This window comes from Narcine bancroftii, chromosome 2, assembly GCF_036971445.1.
Source record: "Narcine bancroftii isolate sNarBan1 chromosome 2, sNarBan1.hap1, whole genome shotgun sequence".
NCBI lineage: Eukaryota > Metazoa > Chordata > Chondrichthyes > Torpediniformes > Narcinidae > Narcine > Narcine bancroftii.
In genome coordinates, this window is record NC_091470.1 from 33,267,373 (window position 1) to 33,286,512 (window position 19,140).

Here is a 19,140-nt window from a genome sequence, read left to right on the forward strand (position 1 = left end):
GTAATCTATACCATTTAATACCTTGTACACTTATAGCCCCTCAAAATGGTGGCCATCCATGGCTGAAGGACACGCAGGCGGCAAGCGGATGGTGACTTGGGCAAGGAACCCCACCCAGGCGACAGGTGACTTGAGATCATAGTACTCCCACCAGGCTGCGGGCTGCTGGCGACTGGCTCATGAGAACCAGGTCTTGGAAATGGGATTTGAGAGGATGCGGAGGGCAAGGAGGGCTCCTGAAGGGCCATGGGTGCTGAAGACTTCCTCGTTGTGCCGGAGATTGGGATCTGGGCTCGGGTTCCCGAATGGTTTGAACTGATCTGGAGTCTTTTTTGGCGACTGCAAAGGGTGTGGGAGTGCTGGAATCGAATCCAGAGACACTTGGTGTCTCAGGAGGGGACTCTCTTTTGCTTCTTTCTCTGACTGTATGGGACATCAGGAAATGCTAATGGAAAAATCTTATGGTAGACCTAAGAAAATTTCTAGTAATATTAAATTTCTGTTTTATTACACAATAAATAATACCTGAGATTGTTTATTACACAAAGTGACATAAAAATGTCAACCTTGGGTCTAAAACATCTTGCTGCAGGTGTAACTCGTGATTTTACTCACTACTATTTGGCTGCTTCCCTCATAATTTGGAGAAGGTGAACACACTGTTCAGGGTGTTTTCTTGCCTAGTCACCAGGCAGTTTGGTATGACTTCTGTTCGAATGATTTAACACAAAACATTCCATTTTCTTCAAATGTTTTTTCTGCTGCAAAGCAACTTAACGCAGTGAAATGTAAATTCAGTCAAAACTTTGCTGCAATTAATTAATTTATCACTATTCACCAAACTGCAATTTCCTTAATTTCCAATTCTTAGAAGTAGATGCTAACAAATACCTTCATTTTCAACCAAGTTTCGTTTCTCTGTGGAGTTTCTCCAAAATCACATACTCAAGACCACAAGGCAAACGTGAATTATACTTCATTCATAATGCATTTTTGGACAACAGAGTTCATCAGTATTGATGCAGAGTTCGTGCACCTAGGTGTGCATATTTTCACACTGGATAACTCAAAATCTGGGACACGGTTTACTTTTTTTTCTTTATTTATTTCAGGAATATAGAGGCCAACACTGTCTGTTGGATAGCAGTTAAGCAAAACAATGGCTGTATGAAATGTCTCCTCATTCGAATTGTGAAGGGGAAAAAATAACAGGTAAACTTTAAATTTGGAATATTTCTGCAAAAAAAAACCTTTTTTTGATCCATAAAACGTTAAACAAATATTGACAGATCCTCCATATGACTGTAGTCAGAGCAACTTTAGAGTATTATGCAAGAGGTATCTTGCACAATATGGAATCTAATTGGCTTTCAAGATAGTTGAATTTACAGCAGAGGATATCGTTCTTCTGCAGGTTTCTAACCTGACAGCGAATAATGACGGGAGTCAAACACCAAAGTCTGTGGACGCTATGACTGTCATGAAAAACACAAATTCTGGAGGAACTCAGCAGGAATGGCAGCGTCCATAGGAGGTCAAGATATATATTACAGTTGTTTCAGGCCCTTCCTTATGAGTAATTAAAAAAAAAGACATGCTATTATTAGCTTATTATGACTGTAAGGCAGCAAAACAGGATAAAGGACAAGACGGCAGGATTGGAGTGAGGTGAGAGAGAGAAAACCCACAGGCAAAACAACAATTTTAGGCAGATGATTTGTGACAATTCAGAGATAGACCTAACAATACTACTTCTTTTTCTATCCTAAATATCTAAAGGAACCTATTGGTGAAGAAAGGTAACCAGTGCTTTCCAAATGTCCAATGCTCCAATTCCTGTCATACCTTCTTGCGTTTGTTTTGATCTCTGAATCAGTGAGGCCATTTCTTGATTTAAGGAGTTGACTTCGCTTCGCAGCAGCTGGTTTTCAAGCCGAAGGTTTGAAAGCTCTAGGGACTGATTCTCGTCTTTAGTTGTATTGCCCAATTCTTCTTCCTTTGACAGCTCTGATTGGGTACTTTGATTCACACTGGAGTTCTCTGATATTTCTGATTCTTTTAAAATAATAGATGAAACAAAAGCTAGATGTGAGCATTTTACATTTGACCGTGACCACGTATGGACTTTAATTTCTATAAAAGACAGAATTTATGTTTGGACTATCAATAACTATTAGTATTTTGATATCAGTTTCAGTGAATCAATTCATTAACTTTCTACTGTGCAAATCCAGATACGTACATTTTGCAAAACAGGTTTGGTAATTATTGTGGGACTTCACATGTACAACTTTCCTCAAGTGGACCTACGTGACCAAATGAAGTGCTGACAAAATTCCTTTTAACAACCAGAAAATTGTGCACAACTCAAATTTGGATTGGCTGATTTTTGTAACCAATTGGCCAAACTGGCCCCCAAATCTAGGAGGCCCACTGATGGGACTGAAAAACCTCAAAGTTCATTTAACTCTACCATACAATTAGGAAAGAATACACTATAATGTGCAAATTTATTTCTTTGTACTTTAGTTTGCCAGGTGACAAAGAAAGAAAATAACCCTAAAAAGAAAACAGAATGGAAAATAATATTAGTGGCAAAAATCCATATACTGTCACAAACAACAATTTATTTTTGTCTGCTTTAGTTAAAAGACTGAAGATCAAACTCATTACTAATATTTTCAACAAAAATATTTTATACAGATTTTGCCTACTGCTCTGGATTGAAGTCAGAACTTTTACCTTGATGAGGTCTTTAGGTTTTTCTCTCTTTTGCACCTCCCACTTGTTTCTAGCTATTAATTTTTTTTAATTTAGAGATTCAGCAAGGTTACAGGGCCTTCTGGTGCAAGCGCCTGCGAGGCCCAAATTCACCCATGTGAGCAATCAGCCTACAAACCGCATACATCTTTGGAACATGGGATGAAACCCACATAGACACGGGGAGAACGTACAAACACCTCACAGACAGCACCAGATTCGAATCCGGGTTGCTGGCATTGTAATGGCATTGTGTTAACCACCACTAACTGCTTTGCCCAGTGCCACACCTGATTTCATCAGTCCTTCCACCATTCTCCATCCAATCCTAAACCCAATCTTGCAATGCTCCTTTAAATTCCTATTTCCATGCTATTATTCTTCACTACGTTCCACCTTGTAAAAGTTCACAGCTATCTTAAGTGCTTCTGTCAGCAACATTATCTGAGCCAAGAATTAAACCCTAGTATTAACTATCATTCGTGTAACAAATCTAAACGCATTTGGATGTCTTCCTGACCTTTCTACCTTAAGGAGGCGTGGAGATTCTCATTCCTTCCTCCTTCATTTCACTCACTTACAACTGTGGCCTTGTCATCAGAACGACTAAACAGATATTAATGCTTGGCTGAAACTGTGCATATGGGTCATGGTAACTTGCCCTGAAAAGCTTCTTCTATCTGTCCTAAAACTTGCACTCAATTTCGCATCAAACGAAAATTGTTCTCATTAAGAAATATAATGAAACATTACACCACTAAGAAATTACAGACAAATTAGAGATCAGACAGCTACACTCTGCTTAACTACTCCTTGGGGGAAATGATCCTTCACTAACAACTTTAATCATGATGTAATTTACAGCAATATTGCAGTGCTAACCACACTCAATACTAGTCTAAATCTTCCTATATCCTGAAGCAAATTATGAAAATACTGCCCAACTAAATATCAAGGAATCAAATGCATCATCTTCAGTCCTCACAATCTCAATTTCTAGTCATGAACGCAAACATATTCCCTGGTAGCTGTGTGAAATCAATTTGGAGAGTTCACAATATTGGAATCACATTTGCTTCTCCAGTTGACTTAAACACAAGATATCCATACAGATCTAATTTGTATCTAATTTAATTAATAAAATTTGTATCTAATTTGTTACCCAATCCCTCCATTTCCTATTACAACATGTTCTTAGCAGACCTGCTGGTTCTGTCCTCAGTAAATAAGGCCATTCAAAACTCTGTTAGTGCCCTAATTTCATTCACAAATCAATGTGATCTACTTCGAGTCCCAGTTGGCAGATGCTTGTTCTAACATTTGTATCCTTTTTTTCCCAAATGTTATCACGGTCCTCCAGCTGTTACCTATTCCCAACTTAATTCTCTGAATTATTTGCATGCTTCACATTGAGATTCTCAAATTTAAAATTACTCCATTTTTAGTGGCCATACTTTCAACTGCTAATGTCCCAATTTCTGGAATTCCTATTAAATGATCTGCCCATTTACTTAACTTTCCTCCTTACAGATGCTCTGCAAATCCACTTCTTTCAAACCTGTCCTATTATTTTATGGAGTTTGGCAACAATTTTTTGAGCCAGCAACTTTAATCACATTAAAGCCACAAAATAAAATCCTGTTGTAAGAAAAACCTGTTCCTAAATAATTATACCAGAGTCACAATCAATCAAACATTTATGTAGCTGGACTTGTTGGCTCATTCTCCAGATGAGTGATCAAATAAGAGGTTTAACGTTATTGATGGAGCCAAGGTTTGGCCAAAGTATCTTAAAAATGGAAATGATCTAAAAATTACTGAAACTATGGATTAAAAAGAGATATGCAAAGGATCTGCACTCATTAATATACTTATAGTCTTTGCAAAACTTTGTCACAAATATTATAGCTAACAGTTTCTAGAGGATACACTGAAGAGAGCAAAAGATACAAGTAGCGGCCTTATAATGGAAAAATCTGACAACAAAAATCACAAATCTGTCAGCAAGGCTCAACTAGAACATATTATAAAGAGGAAACAATTAAACTTAAAGATTAAGTCTTATCTCTGATACCAGAACACAAATAAACCAAATCCAAAGAGGGTTAGAAGTAAAACACAAAAGTCTGTAGACACAGTAGTTGAAGTAAAATGCTGGAGGAACTCTGCAGGTTAAGCAAAGATAAAGATACATAACCAACATTTTGGGCTTGAGCCCTTTGTCAAGATATGGAAAAATGTCAGCAGGTGTCCAAACAAAAAGGTCGGGGGGGGGGGGGCAGAAAGAGGGAGCATGATCTCAAAGGCAGGAAGTAATAGGCGGAGAAGTGGGGGGGGAGGAAGGGCACAGCAGCAAGCAGGGGAGGAGGAACGGCTAGGTGAATAGAGAGGGAAGGGAGTGGAGAACTGAGGGAAATAAGACAGGGTGAAGAGAGGGAGAAAGGAGAGCAGTTTGCAGAAACCAGAGAGGTTGATGTTACACCAAATAATCTCCTACTTAGAAAAAAAATCAGGTGTTCTTCCTCCAATTTACAGGTGGTCTTGGAGGGATAGTACACAGGCCATGGATAGACATGCGAGTATGTGAGTGGGATGCAGAACTGAAAAGGTTATCCACTGGAAGATCCCCGTCACTGGTGTGGACAGACCGAAGGTGATCAGTGAAGCGATCTCCTAATCTGTGCTCAGTTTCTCTGATGTAGAAAAGGCCACAAAGGGAGCAGCTAAAGCAGTAAATCAGTCCTGCAGTGTTGCTTCACTTGAAAGGCCTGTTTGGGGCCCTGAACTGTGGTGAGGGAGGAGGTGTAGGCAAAAATTTGGAACCTCCTGCAGCCACAGTGAAAGGTGCTGGGCTTTTTGTGGGGGGCGGGCAGAGGGATGCGATTGGTATTGATATAGAGGGATAAGTGCACGAGAGTCCCTACAGAAGGGAGAGAGGCGAAGATGAGTCCGGTAATGGGGATCCTGTTGCAAGTGCTGTAAATTTTGGAGGATAATGTGTTGGATGCAGAGGCTGGTGGGGTGGTAGGTCAGGACAATGAAAATCCTTGTTTGTTGTACCTAGAGGCAGAGGGGGCCTGGATAGATGTTAGAAATGGAGATAAGGGCTAAGTTGATGGTGGTGGAGGGGAAGCCATGTTTGTGGAAGACGGCAGATATTACAGATGATCTGGACTGGAAGACCTCATCTTGGGAACAGATGCAGCAAAGCAGAGAAATTGCAAGATGGAAATAGAATCTTTGCAAGGAATAGGGTGTGAGGAAGTGTAGGTGAAATAGTTGTGGAAGATGATGGGTTTGTAAAATCTGTCAGTGGAATGCTCGTCTTCTGAGATGGAGACGGATAAATCCAGAAAAAGAGTGTTGTCGGAGATAGACCAGGTGAGTTTGAGATGGAGGGTGGCAGCTAAGTGAATGAAGTTGACGAGTTCATCGCGGGTCCATGAAACACCCCCCAATGTAGTCATCAATAGAGCAGAGGAAGAGTTGAGGAGCCTTGCCTGCCTAGGCTTGCAGCATGGATTGTTCCTTAAAGCCCACAAACAGGTAGGTATATCTGGGTCCCATGTGAGTACCCACGGCTACTCCTTTAATTTGAAGGAAGTGAGATGAGTCAAAGGAGTTGTTTAGAGTGAGGACAAGTTCTGCCAGGCAGAGGAGCGTGATGGTAGAGGGTGACCAAAGAGGGCTATTTATTTTAAAGTACTAAATGCTTCAGGAAAGGAACAACTTTACTCTTTTGGTACCAATGGGCAAATGCATAGTGAGTGGAAGTTGAGTTGGTAGAAGAACAATATTCCTTTACACCCACTTTCTTTTCCTCAGGTTATACATGCTTTAACCACACAACTTCTACCCTTAAATTAAATTTTCATCCATTATGAAATGGTAGATTGAAACTGTCTGAACTTATTAACAAATTAACTGCAACTAGATTAAAAATAAGTTTCATCAAACTGTTGAAATTAGATTTAGTTTCAGCTATCTTTAAAATGATAACCCACCAATTATTATGACTACTTAATTAACCAACCCCAGATTCAAATGATGTAGATTTATGATGTGCAAAGTGACAAATTCAATGGGGTACAACCAGAAAAAAAACCAAAGATTTTCCCTCTCCATGACTGCCAAAAAAAATTGGCAGTGATAAATACCATGATTTACTTACCATGTCCAGTTGCAGTATTCTCCTTGATAAAACTCTCCTCAGCTAATTTAGCAGCATTGGTTCCAGATGTTACTGAACTGTGACTGGAGGTTCGAGAATGAGTTTTTGGTGTAGAAGACTTTGCTGCCTCTTGTTTGGTGTCCATCTTTCCATTTAACATTTTTTCTGAACTATTTAGGAAATCAAAAAGTTGGTCATCGTTCGGCTCATTCCTTCTTGGCCGCACAAACTGCATGGAGGGCCTGCTTAGCGAAGGGCTTGCAGACGGACCGGATGTGGCATCAATGTTCTGTGATGCCGAGGGCATGTTAGAAGTTTCAGCCAGAAGTGAGGCTTTTTGTCTCTTAATGTTGTTAGCAGCGTAGGAGACATAGGCAGGATTAGTGTGGATCTGGTGATCAGGTTTACTACTCAGCAGATTCAAGGTCGAATATTGGCTAGAAGAACTGCCTTCGGCACTCTGACAGCGTATGGCGGTTATGTCATCAGCGGGTGCATTCTGCAGCGCTGCTGCTGCCCCTTGGTCCACTTTGTTCAAGAAGTTTTCTGCCTTTCCTGCAAGATCAGTCAACCATGACATTCTGAACTGATATCAGAGCCAAAAAGGTAATGTTATAACATGGCCCTGACGAGGAAAGAGGAAAAGCCTTAAATGAGAATCCACACACAAGAATGAGTTAATGCAAAATAGAGGAAATATCCATTACTCAAGAATGGAGCTAAAACAGAATATTGTCCATGATAAAAATCGCTTCTATATTGCTCAAAATTTAGTAAAGTGTCCAGAACTAAACTATACCTTCTTCAAAGTAATAGTGAACTACAAGATGTATGCTGCACAATTATCAGAGCATTTACATGATCACAGGAACATTGCAGCAATGAAGTAAACTAGGCAATGCTGAAAAATAAATTACAGCACATCTAAAGTACATCTTTACATTTGTATAATTTTTTTTAAAAAGTTTTGTTTCTTTTCCTCTTGTATATAATTGATATGGTACATTTTTTAAAATTCCTTAGAGTCATGTTGTAATTGCAGCTGTAAATAAACAGAAACACCATTAATGATAATCCTGCATTTTTGTTAATTTGGATTTTTGCTGGTAATAATGCTGACTAGAACAATCGAGTAATACATAAACTTTTACATGTACCTGAATAACCAAATGGACTTTAACCGCCTGCCCCACAGGACAAAGGATCAGTATGTGATGTCGTGTATGCACTCATGACAATACATTTAACTTTAAACTTAATATTTCTTGCAGAATGGTATTTACAATAATGATATCTAGTTTATTGTCATATACATCAGAATTCATACTTGCTGCAGCCAAACAGGCACTTTTGTAAAAAATTAAAGTACAACAATATACATCAAGTTACCCTGGTACAGAAAGATGCAAGCATAAAAGAGACAGTTAATAAAAGAGACAGTTAGAGCAAGAAGAAAAGTTTAGTCCATGAAATAGTGCAGATGGGTCTTTTCATGGTCTTGGATTAGTTTATAGTGAGGTGAAGCTCAAATCACATTGGGGATAAAGGAAATTGTTTTTGAACCTAGAGGTTTTGGACTTCAGGTTTCTGTACCTTCTTCCTGAAGGCAGCAGCAAGAAAAGGTTGTGACCAGGTGAAAGGGTCCTTTATGTTGTTGGTTGCCTTCTTGAGGCAGCACACCTCACATGTCTTCAATGGATGAGAGGTCGGAGCCCGTGATGGACTTGGCTACATTTGCTATTTCCTGCAGCCCTGTGTATTCCTGGGGACTTGAATTACCAAACCAGGGCATGATGTAACCAGTCAGTATATTTTCCACAGTGCATCTGTAGAAGTTTGACAGAGTATTTGACAACATATCAAAACCCCTCAGAAAATAGAATCCATCAGTTTGCGGCTCCAGGAAAGATCTCCACCACTGCCTGATCAATACAGACAGGAGCATGGCCCCTTGGTCTCCCCTTTCCAAAATCCACAATAAGCTTAGTTCAGAAGCAAGATTGTTGTTCTGGCACCACTCAATCAGATTCTTGATCTCCATCCTGTATTTTGGCTCATCATTTAAATGTCTCCACAGTTATGAGTGCATAGGGAATACAACAGAGGACTAAGCACGCAACGGTAAGATGCCAGTGTGGATGGCCAGCAATTAGGAGGTGATGTCGATAATCTGCACTGATTGGGGTCAGCCAATGAGGAAGTCAAGGATCTAGTTGCAGAGCACCGAAATGTCAACTAAGAACGTAACCTCTACTAAATTCAAAAGTGAGGCTTTAAGGTATTAACTAAATATCACACCTTATAGCAACAATCAAAGCTGCTGGAGGAAATCAGTGGGTGAAGCAACATCAGTAGGAGAGAAAAAAATGGCAATGTTTTGGACCAGAACTCTTCAAGATTTTTAAATGGTAAGCAAACAATGCAATAAAAATCATATTCAACATCAGTTAAGAATAAATAATAGCAGTGACATAACCTCTAAACAGAATACTTTATGTTTGCAGGTTCACTGTACGTGAGGTTAAAAAGGCAAGCGTGAGTGGGTTTGTAAATAATGAGGGTTGATTTTTAATCACATCTCTGGATAGAAATGTAACTTGCATGGCTAGAATAAACTGCCTTTCAGCTTTATGCAGGCCAATAGAACAAATGGTCTCACAGCACACACTGGAGGGATCAGTCATAAAGAACAAAAATAGCATCCATTTATTTTTAGATTATTCCTCCACTGATCCCATTTTTACATCCCAGGATCTTGACCAATCAATGATGAAGGAATTCTACAGCCCCGAATAGGTCTGGTCCATGACTGGGCACTGATTTGCACACAACTGCTATCAAAGTCAAATTTCTTAATGTTGGGAGCCACAGATTAGAGAAGAACTGTTTTTAAAAAAAAATTGACGTGCAAAACACAGATGTATTGGAGATACATCCATAGGAAGTAAAGGGTAACTTTCTTTCACTGAAGAACTAATAATCTTAGTTCTGCAGACTGTTCATATTGGAGTCAAAATGTGCTTCATTTTAAAAAGGATTTTATAATGTTGCTGGAGGTCACACCAATGAACAACAAGAGGAGGTGTTTAGACACTTTTCAACAGTAGTGATTTTCTGGCACCTATATGGCACAATTGCAACTTTCTATCTTGGCTAAATGGGGCATGTGGAAAATTTGCAAAATCCTGAATTCTGTGAGGGCAACAAATGAAGCAAGTGGAAATTAGTCATTCTTTTGGACTCCTGTGCCAGTGTTCTAGGGCAACATTTCTAATAAAAACTCCTGCTTTATGCCTCCTACAACCTACCACTGCAGAATTTCCACACTTCAGAGCCTCACAATTTAAGATTTACTAAAGCTCATTGATATCATACATGGGTGTTCAAATGCAGACTGAATAGTGGCACATGAAATAATAGATTGATCTTCTTAAACATATGCTGGGGTCTGGCCAATTTCGAGATGGCTAGAAGGATATGCAGTCTCTGCCACAGCTGCAGCACAAGGTACTGGAGTAGGTGTGTAACATGGATGGTGGTAAACTCCTGCCATTCTGCCAAACAGAAACTTAAAGAACAATGCTTTTTTTTCCCTCTATTTTTGAGCAGCCATAGGTCAGAGATCACCATAAAGTGGAAATGATTGCAAACATCCTGGAATTGTTTAGTGTAGTCATCTTGTGATGGCCTTTGACAGATGTTTACAGTCACCACACACTCTGCCACATTTCACATTCCAGGTGGTTTATTTACAACAAACCAGATCAAAGAAACATTGCAATACTAAACTGACGAGGCTAATGAAAATGCATCGCCCTCGTTTTCTGCTCTCACCAACTCCTGCATCACAATCCAAAAAGGTGATGGATTAGAATTGTTTTACACGTCGATTGCATAGAACATCGCCCAGGGCATGCTCTGCTCGTGCTGCTACCATCAGAAAAGAGGTAATAGGTGCCAGAAGACTCGAACCACCAGATTCAGGAACAGCCACGACCCTACCACCATCAGACTCCTCAACGACATCCTCGACCAGGAACTCATTTAAGGACAGTTGCTTGCTCATTTTCCTCTATGCATTACAGTTTGTTTACATGTGCACTTTTAAAAAAAATTGCACTAACCAATAAGTGGTAATCCTGCCTCGCCTGCAGGAACAAGGATCTCAGGGTAGTATGTGATGTCATGTATGTACTCTGACAACAAATCTGAATACAAATCACGCAGCGATTCGACTTACAGGGTTTGACAGCCCAACGAAGCAAGGAGGCCGGTGCAGCTTCACAGGCCCGAAGATGAGCACCAAATCCAGGTGGGCTAAGGAATAATACACCCCCCCCCACCCTGTTCACACTTACCGGGCTTTAAACTGGCTCGCACCAATGGGAGGAACGTCCCAGAAGAGCCACCAGCGTGAGAAGGGAGCTGTCGTCGCCGGCACCTCAGCAGCGGCCAAGCGGCTGCACAAACCGCGGACGTGGAGCAGGACGCGGAAATGCCCGATCAAGGACCCCGAGCAAGGTCTCCGCACAGGTTGCCTGAAAGAAAATGGAGCTGACGCGACGTCGCTGACTCGCGTACGTCATGACGTAGGGGAATGGCGCTGAGGAGGCGTGGGAGGGGAGTGATGGTGTTCGCTGGTCTAGTCCTGGAGTGGCGTGCTGACTCGCGTACGTCATGACGTAGGGGAATGGCGCTGAGGAGGCGTGGGAGGGGAGTGATGGTGTTCGCTGGTCTCGTCCTGGAGAGGTGTGTTGGTCGTCCAGGACGTTGGGATCTCTTGTAAGTAAATGCTGACTGGAACTTTACAGGAGCACGTGCATGAAGCTGGATGAAATCACTGCCAATATTTGGGGGGAGGGGGAGGAGAAATTATTGCCGTGAACGTGTTTTGCAGCCACATCAACAGTGCAAACATTTGTATAAAAACCACCTTAAAAAATAACTAAAAAAGCAAAAGTGCAAGAAAAAGCCAAGCAAGACAGTGTCTGTGGTTCATTGTTCATTCAGGAATCTGATGGCAGTGGGGAAGAAGCTCTCTTTGTGCCGCTGAGCCCTTGTCTTCGGGCTCCTGTACCCTTTTCCCGATGGGAGCAGAGTGAAGAGGGCACCCTTGGAGACGTCCTTGATGGAGTGAAGTCAGGTGCCCATGATGTCACAGGGCAGTATAACAACTCACTGGAGCTTTTACTTGTATAGGGACACGATCCTTTATCTGGACATCTAACATCCGGAAAGCTCCAAAATCCGGCACTGGGGAGAGAGAGAGAGAGACGGCAGCACGAGTCAGGTGGTCAGGGGGAAAACCAGCAGTGGGGGGGAGGGGAGAGATCGGCAGTGCGAGTCCGGCGGGTGAGGGGGGGGAGACCGGCAGCGCGAGACCGGCAGGTGAGGGGGAGGACAGACCTGCAGCGCGAGCGAGGGGGGGGGGGGGGTGGGGAGAGAGAGAGACAGCAGTGCAACTGGAAGGGGGTGGGGGTAGATACGGCAGCACAATACGGGTGGGTTTAAATCTGGCTTTCCGAAATCTGGAAAAGTTCAAAATTCAGAACACAACTTCCCCAAAGGTTCCGGATAAAGGATCTGTACTGATCGTTGGCACTTCCATACCAGACAGTGATGCAACCAGTCAAATCAAGTCGTCACTTTAATTTATCGTTCATACCATGCTTGCATGGTAAAGACAAGATAGCGTTTTTCCAGGACCACGAAGCATATTTACACACACATATACCTATATACATACACACACATTTATATATATATATATGTATGTAAATTTACCTATATATATATTAGAATAGCTAAATACATTGAAATATTAAAAATATTTAGACATATACAGTAAAACTCCACCGTACACTGTCCATATACGTTGTGGGAATTCAGGAGTCTGATGGCTTGGGGGATGGAAAAAAACTGTTGCCAATCTGAATGCAAGGACCTGAATGCTATGGTACCTCCTACCAGATGGCAGAAGGGAGAACAGTTTACGTGAGGGGTGTGTGGAGTCCTTCACAATGTTTATTGTCTTGTGCTAGCATTGAGTGTTGTCGATGTCCTTCGTGGTAGGAATAGAGCTCCCAATGATCTTTTCCACTGACTTTGGTCTTGCAGTCCAAAGTGGTACAGCTTCCAAACCAGGCAGTGATGCATTTATACAGGATGCTCTCAATACATCCACTGTAGAATGTAATGAGGATGGAGGGTGGGAGATGAACTTTCCTCAGCCTTCACAGGAAATAGAGTTACTGCTGGGCTTTCTTGGCTTTGGAGCTGGTGTTAAGGGATCTGGTGAGATTCTATGCCAAGTGCACTCCAAGGAACCTGGTACTTGTCTGTTATTGCATGCTGAGTAACTAGACAAGTCGCAGATGAGGTGAACCAAACAACTTTACACAATCAGAGAGAGAGAGCCCATAACATGCTGTCTTCCTCCCTGCTAGTCCTCAATTCATCTAACGCGCCCTCATGGAGTTCGCGCATACGCAGTGCGCTGTTGTGAGTACAGTGGCTGCAATGTGATTGCAGCTGGTGCAGAGCTGTCGATGGCAGTGACTGTCCACACCCCTTGAGTAACCCCCCACATACAATAGTACAAGCCAATTTTAACATTTTAAACATTGTATAGGTAACATTCGAATATCATACAGCCAAACCCGTTCAGTCCTGGTATTTCAAGTTGAGTTTACGGATGCACCTAGTGCGTGACCTGGAACAGCCCTCTATGGATGTGGAGGCTTGGCGTGCCTCATCCTGAGGGTGTATATTGTCCATTGTCTCAGGGGTACAGTCCATTGTCTCATTAGTGGTTGGTGGGGACCCCTGCCAATCTCAAGCTCACATTCCAAGTTCAGGAACACAGTCTCACCTGAGTTGGTTTGAGTTGGGAGTAGCTCCCTTACCGAGAGGATGAGCCATCTGTTTCTTCTGTGCACCATCCCTTCTGAATGCACCAGGTATGACCTGGATTCCTAGAAGCTCCTTTTGACTATGTCCATGCGGTTGTAGTCCTGTGGAGTCTGCATTTTTATATCTGCCCTTCTGCTAATGACTTTATTCTGTCATAACAATCTTTTGCACCAGCTGGGCCTTTAGTTCTTGCGGGTTTCTTGATTGAGGCTCCAGAAGCCTCCTTGCCACCGGTAGAGTCATCCTGGTCTGTCTTGACATTAACACTTGTGCCGGCAAGCCCAATGTGGTGTCACAAGGGACATTCCTCAGGTTGAAGAACACATCTGTCTTTTCCTTGTGAGACTTTTCCATGAGCTGTTTTGCCCTTCTTCAACTCTCTCAGCCAACCCATTTGTGACTACTCTGGGTGATGTGGGGTAAGTCCCATGCTGCTGCAATGTCTCTGAATCTATCGCTGGTGAACTTCCTGCCATTGTCTAATAGTAGAGTGTGAGGCACCCCATGCACCGAGAAGTGTTGTGTCAGCTTGGTTATGACCACAGAGGAGGTTGTGTTGCGCAGCAGGTCTATCTCGAACTATCCCGAGTTCGAGTCAATTAGTAACAAGTATTGCTGTTTCCGCCATTTGAAAATGTCTGTTGCCAGAGTCAATCAGGGTAGGTCTGGTACAGGTTTGAGCTGTAATGGCTCTTTCTACTGGTGCGGCTTAGTGGTGTTGCACACCACCTTTTGGTCTATGTTTTCTGTCATGTCTGGCAAGAAAACAATGTCCCTTGTCCTGCATTTTGTCATCTCTGCCTGGGTGCTCTGTGTGGGATTTTGACGCATGTAGTCAGTGAGCTTGAGATTGCCACTCTTTGATCTTTCATCGTGAACCAGACTGCGCTGCTTGTTTGGCCAGCCACCTTTGCCTAGGGTGTTTAAAGTACTGTCTACTGCCATGTGTTTTCTTAGTTCCTTCAGCTGAGCTGAAGATTTGTGGGTGACTGTCGTAACATCAGAACTCTTCTTCAACCTGCTGGACCGTGCATTTTCTGGGAACATCTAATAGCGTATCGGCTAAGTGCATCTCCTTACTGCACTTGTGCACCAGAGTGATGATGAACTTCTGGAGTCTGAGTATCATACACTGTAGTCTCACTGGCACCCATGTATATTGGTTTGTTCAGTATTGTCACCAGGGGTAGGTGATCAGTTTCTATGGTAATCATCCTACCATAGACAGTCATTGAATATTGAGCTAATAGTTCTTTTTCAATTTGTGCCTATCTGGTTTTCATGTCAGTGCGTGGTCTTGAAGCGTATGCCACCAGTTTTTGTCTTGCAGGCATGCTGCACCTAGGTCGTACTGCGAGGCGTCGCAGGTCAGCATCACCAACCTTCATACATCGTAGTAGGAGAGGACTGGTGAGCACGACATGTGCCTCTTTAAAGTGTCGAAAGCCTTCTGCTGCTGCTCGTGCCAGGTTCACTCTATGTCTCTGTGCATCAGCTGCCTCAGTGGGGCTGTCAACTGACTCGAGTTGGGGATAAATTTGCCCAGGTAGTTTACTATGCCAAGGAATCTTTGTTGGGCTGCCACGTCCATTGACCCTGGCATTTCGCTCATGGCCCTCGTTTTGGAGGGGTCCGCCTTCAGGCCTTTGCTGGTGAACACGTGGTCTACGTAACTGACTTGGTTGAGGCAGAACCTACACTTCTGGGGGTTGTGCCTCGTTTATCTTCCGTGCTCGGTCGAGCACCTTCTTTAAGTTGGCGCCATGTTCCATCATCGACTATGATGGCACGGGGGTACCTGGTGAAAATTTGCTCCAGGGATCTTTGGAATACTTCACTGGCAGAATTGATTCCAAATGGCATCTGCAAGAATCTATACCGACCAAATGCAGGGCTGAAAGTGGTCAGTAGCGATGAGTTATAGTTGAGTGAGACTTGCCAGAATGAGATTTTTGCATCTAGGACCGAGAATACCGTTGTGGAAATTTCTATGGTGCGCGTGGGCGTGGGGTGATGCGCTCTCTTCAGTGTTGTATTGAGGTCTCTTGGGTCCTTCTTTCTTCTTGGCAGCCACCATAAAAGACAACCATTCGGTTGGCTCCAAAACTGGAGTCCTGCATTCTGTCCAGTTCCACCTTGACCTTGCCCTATATCACCACTGGTATCCGGTGCACCGGATGAACCATGGATCTTACTTCCGGGTCGAGCCACAAGGAGTATGTCACCAGCAGCCTTCCCAGCTCGTCTGTGAAAAGCTTGCCATATTCAGAAAAGTTTCTCTGTGATAGGTCTTCTTTGGAGGGGCTTATCTGGTGTATCTCTCTGCTGAACGAAATGAGTCCCATGCCCATGTATGTGCTCAGACCTAGCAGAGGCATGACATCCTTGTGGATCACGAAGAACATTAATGCATGTAACTGTCCCTGTATATAGCACCATAGCCACACTGTGCTATTAATTTGTATTCTGCTGCCTCCGTTCACCATCAGACTCATTGACCTGATGCATGGTTTAACCTGTTCTGTTTTTTTTTTAGCCTGTTGAATATCTAGTGACATGACGTTGCACTTTTCTCCTGTCTCAGCCTTCATCTCCACCACCTTGCCATTGACTTTCATGGATACGAAGGCCTCTTGGTTTCCGCTGGATTGTCTGCTATCCACTGGGTCAGCCTTTCGACCACTAGTACTAACTCATCATCATCAGCATCGGGATTGTCTCCCCCCCGTTCCAGCTCCAACTGGTAGATCTTCCTTCTTGGTCTGGTCTGTGTGTTGGTTTGGTGCCTGGATCTGCAGCATCTGCTGAAATGGTTCCACTTTCCGCAGGTTCTGCACTGACCAAATGCTGGGCACATTTCTTGGCATGTGATCGCCTCCGCAGTTACCACACCCTTCCCTGGACGAGGGTCTGGGGTGGCCTGGCTGGTACTTCCTCGGCCTCCAGCCACAGTCTGTTTGCTGGCCCTGCCTGGATTGTGTCGATGCTCATGGCCTGCTTTTGTGGAGAGGACAGCTTTTTTCTGTTTTCCTTGGTAGTTTTGAGTGTCAGACAGGTAAAGAAGGCTTTTGCTAGCATTAGCTCACTGTCACACAGAAGTGCTTTCTGCATACTGTCAACACAAATGCCACAAACCATCATATCTTTAATTAATTCCTTACAGAGCTTTTAGTCTCTAGTATTAAACTTGTGGCTTTCTATTGTCACGTTTCTTTGTGGATTGCACATTTCCTTAAATTTTCATTGTAAACATTTGGGGTCCTCTCTCAACTCACCCGGGCTGGTAATGAGTTCCCCTTCATGCACTTCATCTGAGTGACCTCTCAAAGGGAGAATGACCTCTCCCTTTCATTGTCCTCCAGGCCCGCCAAATTTAACAAAATGCATGCTCTGGTGCAGGGTAGGCTTGTCACTGTGCATTGGTGCAATAAATATATCATACTCTTGCTCAAAAATACGCCAGTTCTCTGCTTTATTTCCTTCAAACGCAAATGGGTCAGGCCGACTACATCCGTCTGCCATTATGGCGACTGTTGCAAACGTGATTCTGGTTACTCAATGCGACCATTTGGAAGGCTTGGAACGCTCTCGATCCCACTTCTGATACTGCATTACTGTGTGCTGAATAACTAGACAAGTCGGCAGATGAGGTGAACCAAACAACTTTAGACAATCAAAGAGTGAGAGAGAGAGAGCCCATAGCCTGGCGTCTGCTCACTGGTAGTACTCAATTCAACTAACATGCCTTGTGGAACTCACATTTGTGCAATGCATTGTTGTGAGCATGGTGAGTGCAATGCGATTTCAGCGGATGTCTCCAAGACTCTTGACATCCTCAACGGTCAAACTATCAATGGTCAGCAGAGCGTGGTCTTCCTGGGCTCTCCTGAAGTTGACAATAACCTATTTTGATTTATTAATGTTCAGAGACAGGTTGTTGGCTCAGCCCCAGTCCATTAATGGCTGCACCTCATTTCTTTATGCTAACTACTTATTTTTACTAATAAGGGCCACCGCAGTCATGTCACCAGTGAACTTAATGATGTGGTTCGAGCTGTGTTAAGCTGCACAGTCATGGGTTAACAGAGTGAACAGCAGTGGTCTAAGCACACATGGTCTTGGAAGTGCTGTTACTGATCTGGACTGTTTGAGGTCTCCTTAACAGGAAGTCAAAAATCCAATTGCAGAGGGAAATGTTTAGACCCAGCAGGTACGGAGGTATGATTGTGTTGATTGCTGAACTGAAGTCAATAAACAGCATTCCAACATAAGAGTCCTTATTTTCCAGGTGGGTGAGGGCTAGATGGAGGGCAGTGGCAATTACATCATTCATAGAGAGATGGATCTGTATGCGAACTGTAGGGGGATTCAGTGATGGGGGCAGCAGGAGCTTGATGTGCCCCATGATGAGCCTCTCGAAGCACTTCACGACAATGGACATGAATGTGACAGGGCGGTAGTCATTGAGGCAGGACACAGATGACTTCTTTGGCATGGGACAAGGGTGGCGGGCTTGAAGCACATTAGGATCACAGCTCTTCTCAGGGAGATGTTAAAGATGTCGGTGAGAACATCTGCTAGCTGAGCTGGACGTCCCCGAGTACTCTGCCGGGAATGTTATCAGGTCCAATTGCTTTCTGTGGGTTGACCTTGCATAACTGATTTGGAGGAGAGGTGGTCTTCTTTGCCCTCACATTGTTTCTCACCTCAAAATGCACGTAAAAGTTGTTCAGTGCATCTGGGAGGGAGGCATCACCAGCACAGGCCCATGGTGTAGCCTTGTTGGTTGGTGAGCTTTAGTAAATCTTAAATTGTGAGGCAGGAATGTTGCAACTCACATGAAGATGGTGATGGACCAGGTGAGAAAAAGTTGGGTCTCATGGCTTCTCACACTCTTGCCCCTTTCCTTAGCATGCTCCCATACTAACCCAGGTTTTTGTACATCAGGCAGTTGAACTGCAAATCAGTTGAGGTATTCAGCAGGAGAGAGGAACAGTTAATGCTTTAGATTAAAGTCCTTTCATAAGAACGGGAAAAGTAAGAAAAATTAGCATTTTTTAAGCTACAGAAAGAAGAGGAAGCGATGCATTGTGATAGGTTGAACTTGAAGGCAGAGTACGGATAATGGCAGGATTCTTAAAAGTGTGGAAGATCAGAGGGCCCTTGGGGGTCCAGATTGATGGGGTAGTTAAAATGGCTTATCTTACGCTGGCCTTTATTGGTCAGCAGGTTGAGTTCAAGAGTCATTGTGGGGAGACCTGTAAAATTATAGGTCAAGACTGCTGAATGTATTAGCT

General features: G+C 43.2%; 2 protein-coding genes across 3 annotated transcripts in view; one reads left to right on the forward strand and one right to left on the reverse strand.

Annotated features, from left to right (window-relative positions):
• The window catches only part of golga5 (golgin A5), a 28,590-nt gene extending 17,142 nt beyond the window's left edge, over nucleotides 1–11,448 (reverse strand). The window contains exons 1-3 of the mRNA XM_069916221.1: nucleotides 11,290–11,448; nucleotides 6,932–7,556; nucleotides 1,846–2,055 (exon numbers count right to left, since the gene is read on the reverse strand). Coding sequence (XP_069772322.1) covers nucleotides 1,846–2,055; nucleotides 6,932–7,511 — 790 coding nt within the window. The 5' untranslated portion in view covers nucleotides 7,512–7,556; nucleotides 11,290–11,448. The remainder of the gene's footprint in view (nucleotides 1–1,845; nucleotides 2,056–6,931; nucleotides 7,557–11,289) is intronic.
• A 176-nt stretch (nucleotides 11,449–11,624) lies between these two features.
• lgmn (legumain) overlaps nucleotides 11,625–19,140 on the forward strand; it is a 75,276-nt gene continuing 67,760 nt past the window's right edge. The window contains exon 1 of one of the 2 annotated variants that reach the window (XM_069916226.1): nucleotides 11,625–11,713. Coding sequence is in view for 1 of the 2 variants with exons in the window: in XM_069916223.1 (XP_069772324.1) it covers nucleotides 11,652–11,713 (62 nt within the window). In the remaining variant the exon portion in view is untranslated. The remainder of the gene's footprint in view (nucleotides 11,714–19,140) is intronic. The other variant, XM_069916223.1, reaches the window with a different exon arrangement.